The following is a 4,772-nucleotide window of genomic DNA, read 5'->3' as shown; positions in this document are numbered from 1 at the left end:
GCCGCTTTATGGGCGGCACAAGCTCAGCTGTTCTTCGGTAAGAAGCGACTTTTTACCACAATTTTCTCACCGAAACCTGCTGGTTGACATTCAGTTGGGATCCATGTTCGCTGTGAATCATAGTAAAGTTTCACCTCCGTGAATTTTAAACAAGGAATCACCGTGTTTGTGTGGCTAAAGGCAAAAGCTTCCCAACTCCGTCTTTCTACTTTGACTTCTCCAATATTAATTAAACAAATTGCGAAGGATTCAGCAACACAGATGTCCAAAATACTGTGTAATTATGCGGTTAAAGCAGACGACTTTTAGCTGTGTGTGTGCGCAGCGCTCATATTTCCTAACAGCCCGTGACGTCAAGCGTACACGTCATCATTACGCGACGTTTTCAAGAAAAAAATCCCAGGAAATTTAAAATTGCAATTGAGTAAACTAAAAAGGCTGTATTGGCATGTGTTGCAATGTTAATATTTCATCATTGATATATAAACTATCAGACTGCGTGGTGGGAGGTAGTGGGTTTCAGTAGGCCTTTAACAAAATAATGTGTCACCTGAATGTTTTTTGAAGTAATAACTTTGTAACATGAAAAAACCCACAAGTAATGTAAAAAAAACATGGCGTCTACTTTTTGATATAAAAATAAAGCACAAAGCAGTTTGGCTAAGGAAGATGAAGTCTAATAAATAAGCTTCTGTCTTCTCCACCGCCTCCCTAGTGTTTTCGTACAATAGTTTGGCCAACAACAAAAAAACCCGGAGTGATGCCTCTCACATCACATACACAATCTTCGCAGCCTTTTTTTAGTGCAATGAGATGACAAAACATTTTAGCTAGTATTGATGTTATTAAAACACTGATACCGTTTGCAGTTAAATAAAGGAGTGAACTTCCCAGTAAACAAAGCAAAGACTTTATAAACAATTTGTGAAAACGTTCAAGACACATCGCCTGCAAAACATGAAATAGTTTTCTACTTCGCTGAATTAAGTGTTTAATTTAGTCTTTATTTGAAGGGACAATGCACAAAAACATTCAGCTCAACGACAGATATGTTCTGTACCAGATTATAGCTAAATAGCTCATTTCCATCTGCAGTCCCTGGCTACCTAAGTTAAAGGGACACAAAAATCATGCAATAAAATTGTGACAACAAATTCATACTATTGCATGTAATCCAATTAAGAAAAGTCATAAAATACCCTTTCATGGACACATACTTAATATACAATACAACCACATCTCATTTACATCATCACACAAAGACAATATATGCTCTTGTTCACATCTGTCATAATTTATAAAAACAACCATGATCATACCAGACACACTTTACAATTTACAACACAAATGCTCTCATGGATAAATATAATACACATTAAGTTGATGTGTCAAACATAGTGCCCACCTTAGTGACCGTGTGAGCTGCTTTTATTGCTCCAAAGCCAATTTTTAACTTCAATAAGGACAAGTGTCTCCAATATTGTCCACACCTGTTTCCATGTAACCACAGCAGTGCGCTCTTGTTTGCAAGGCGGGAAGCGGGGGAAAATTACGTTAAAACCAAGCGCTTGGCTCCGTTTACTCCGAGGGGAAATCTCCCGAGCAGGGTCCGTGTCGTTAGTCCACCATAATTATCAAGCCAAACGATGTTTGAAAGATGAAGGCGGTTGCCGCGGTTAAATTCGAGCCCTGCAGTTATGTTTTGATATAGACGGAAAGAAACACACGTACTAGCAAACATTGCGTGCAACATACAAGGTAACAAACATGGCTGCAGACTTGAAATTAAGTCATGAAGTGCAATTTTACCCGAGCAAAAACGATGCATATTTATCCGGGGCAGTCTTAATACCAATTTCCTTACCCCAGCCACCCACGACAAAGTTGTAGGCCTGACTGACAAAAGTATTTCTTCCTGATCTTGGCAGTGAACCCCAGCCCAGTGAAAGGCAAGGGCAAAGGTCATACCAGCACCAAGGTGGCGGAGAAGAGTTCCCCGAAAGAGGAGGACGAAAACGACCCCGAGAGTCCTTTGGGAGAAGAAGAGGAGGAGGAACCTGAGAAGAAGAAAAGCTCTCCTACCCCCAAGGTGACGAAGAAAGCTGATGGCAAGGAGAAGGAGAAGGAAAAAGAGAAAGAGAAGGAGAAAGAGAAGGATGAGGAAGAGGAAGAAGAGGAGGAAGAAGAAGGTGACAATGAAGAGGAGGAAGGAGACTCTGAGGAGGAAGCTCCTTCTGGGGAAGACTAGACGGTATCAAGTCCATTGTTCAAGTTTTGTTTTTGCTTCTTTTTTGGTGTCCTGGATAAATGGTTTGACCTCCGTGTGCTTGTTCTGACATCACTTTTATCTTCATCTTCTTCTTCTCTCCACAAGTTCACTCATGCTTCTGCTTAAATCCGTCCTGTCAGCAACTTCATTTCCTAATACTATTCTTCTTCTGGAGTCCTCCTTTCTTCTCTTCATACAACATGACTGCTCTGACTTCCTGTGTGGACAGGAAACTAAGACAATAAAAGTATGTGATTTGTACAAAAGGTCATTTCTACATCTGCCAGCATGTGTTCATGTTTTCATGTTCCCGGTTTGCTTTGCTTTGAAAACTTGCAGTCCATGCTGCTGCCCCCTGCTGTTCATGTGAAGCCATTGCTCCCAGGCGCCACCTAAAATCTTACTTTTAATTGCTTTGATTTTTGTTAAGAAATACAAGCTTGTTTTCTTTCAATTTGTTGCTTTATCTTTCTTGTTCATTGTACTAGTTCTCTATTAAGAATGTTTTGTATTTTTTTTTAAGAAACAAAATAAAATGTATCTTGATTTTAAAGAAACAAACGATCTCGAATTCCGATCTTGAAATTCTCATTTTTTAAACTCCAAATGAGATGATGGAAAGACTAACTTCTCATCACAATGTGAGCTTCAGGTGAGGATAAAATGACTTGTAAAAACCTTTAGATCGCCAACAATCTCGTCGTAGCTCTAAGCAGGTCAATAAAGCATCCCTGAATAGCTGCTTCAACTTGTAGCATTTTTACACGTGTTCTATTTAGACATTGTACTAGTATTTAATGAAAAATGGCCACACAACAGCATTAATATCTGCTTTGTACATACAAAACAAATGAAATGTTGCCAGTCAATAAATAAAACACAAACTTGTCAGATTGTCAAACTTCAGACTGTTTCTTCTTGTAGTCCATTCAAGTCAATGTCAGTCAAACTATTCGGTCTTGCCCTTGTGGGTGTAGAAGTTTGTGTGTGTGACAGGTGTATTTTATACAAACAAGTTGAAAATAGGAGTACTTTCCTAAACTGACAGAACTCATTTTGTGTGTCATGGACTCATAACCGCTGTATAGAAGAGGGAAAACTACAAATAAGACCACCAGAGGGAGCCAAGATGAATACAAGACTCATGCACACTCCACTTTCCAGACAAAACATGAGAGGATAAGAAATAAGCTACAACAGAAACCAAAGATAAGACACTTCTATTTACGTCTGTTTACGTTTTGTCAATAAATGTTCTCTTGAGGAATGGAACTTGAAAAAAAAAATGGCTTGATTATTTAAATTTTATTTTGATATATATATTTTTTAATATTGAAGAGCAATTACTACGTCTAAAAACTGATTTCATATTTATACTTTATGTAAAAAAAAAAATGAAATTGTCAAGAAACAAAAAAACTGGTCCGTGTACCTTCCGTTCATTACATTTCCAATTCTGAAACTCAAATCAAAAAACAAAATTGGTGCCGTTTTTCGATTTTTGTTATACATATGGCAGATTTTAAAACAAAAAAAGGGTTTATTTTCATTAAAATATTGCCATAAAATGTTATTTTGTGCTGTTGTGTTTTTATGGATTTTTATTTTTCCAGATAAACATAAAAATGGAATATACCGTATTTCCTTGAATTGCCGCAGGGCATACAGTATGCGCCTGCCTTGAATTACTGCTAGGTCAAACTCGCTTCGCAAAATAATTAGCGCATGCTCAGTAGTACCGCCTGGTCAAATTCGTGACGTCACGAGTGACACTTCCCCTGTCATCATTTTCAAAATGGAGGAGGCTGATTTCAATACCGGTAATTTGAAATCGCATAAAGGGAAGAAGATTAAGAGCTATTCAGTAGGATTCAAGGTCCAAGATTACATCACACTCAAATTTTTACTGCATGCCTTTGGTAAGTGCCGGAGTAAGAAGAGGTTTTAAGATAATTACTTACATGCTTACTTTTACCGCTTGCCTTTGGTAAGCACAGGAGTGAGAAGCTGTTTTAAATAATTAGCGCCCCGGCGGCAATTCAAGGAAATACGGTATTTTCATTCAAACTGCAAAAATGCTTGGTTATGTATAATGACAAATTGAACCGGAAGGAGTATTTAAAAATAAGTCCGTGTATCTTCCGTTCATTCTATTTCCAATTCTTAAATGCAAATCAAAAAAATTTTCTTTTTTCATTTCTAAAAACATAATTATTTAATGACACTTTAAAAAATAAATAAAATAGGACTCCTGCTGAACAAATGTGTTACCGTTATGCTAAAAACATGCTGAACGCAAAGGAAAAGCTAAAATACGACTTCCGGTTTAATATTTGTCATCACACAGACAACCATGCAATTTTTTTTTTTTTTTTGATAAACATGAATTGGATGTTTGTGTTTATCTGGAAAAATAAAAATCCACAAAAGGAAAATACCACAAAATAAAAGCGTTGATTTTAATGAAAATCAACCCTTTTTTGTTTGATTTTAAATCTACCAT

General features: G+C 37.1%; 1 protein-coding gene across 1 annotated transcript in view; it reads left to right on the top strand.

The window, feature by feature from the left end:
* nucks1a (nuclear casein kinase and cyclin-dependent kinase substrate 1a) overlaps window positions 1-3,170 on the top strand; it is a 46,585-nt gene extending 43,415 nt beyond the window's left edge. The window contains exon 8 of the mRNA XM_061887767.1: window positions 1,929-3,170. Within this exon, the coding sequence (XP_061743751.1) occupies window positions 1,929-2,248 (320 nt within the window). The 3' untranslated portion in view covers window positions 2,249-3,170. The remainder of the gene's footprint in view (window positions 1-1,928) is intronic.
* Window positions 3,171-4,772: the final 1,602 nt, after the last annotated feature.

This window comes from Nerophis ophidion, linkage group LG02 (assembly GCF_033978795.1).
Source record: "Nerophis ophidion isolate RoL-2023_Sa linkage group LG02, RoL_Noph_v1.0, whole genome shotgun sequence".
Taxonomy (NCBI): Eukaryota; Metazoa; Chordata; class Actinopteri; order Syngnathiformes; family Syngnathidae; genus Nerophis; species Nerophis ophidion.
This window is presented reverse-complemented; position numbering and strand designations above follow the sequence as displayed.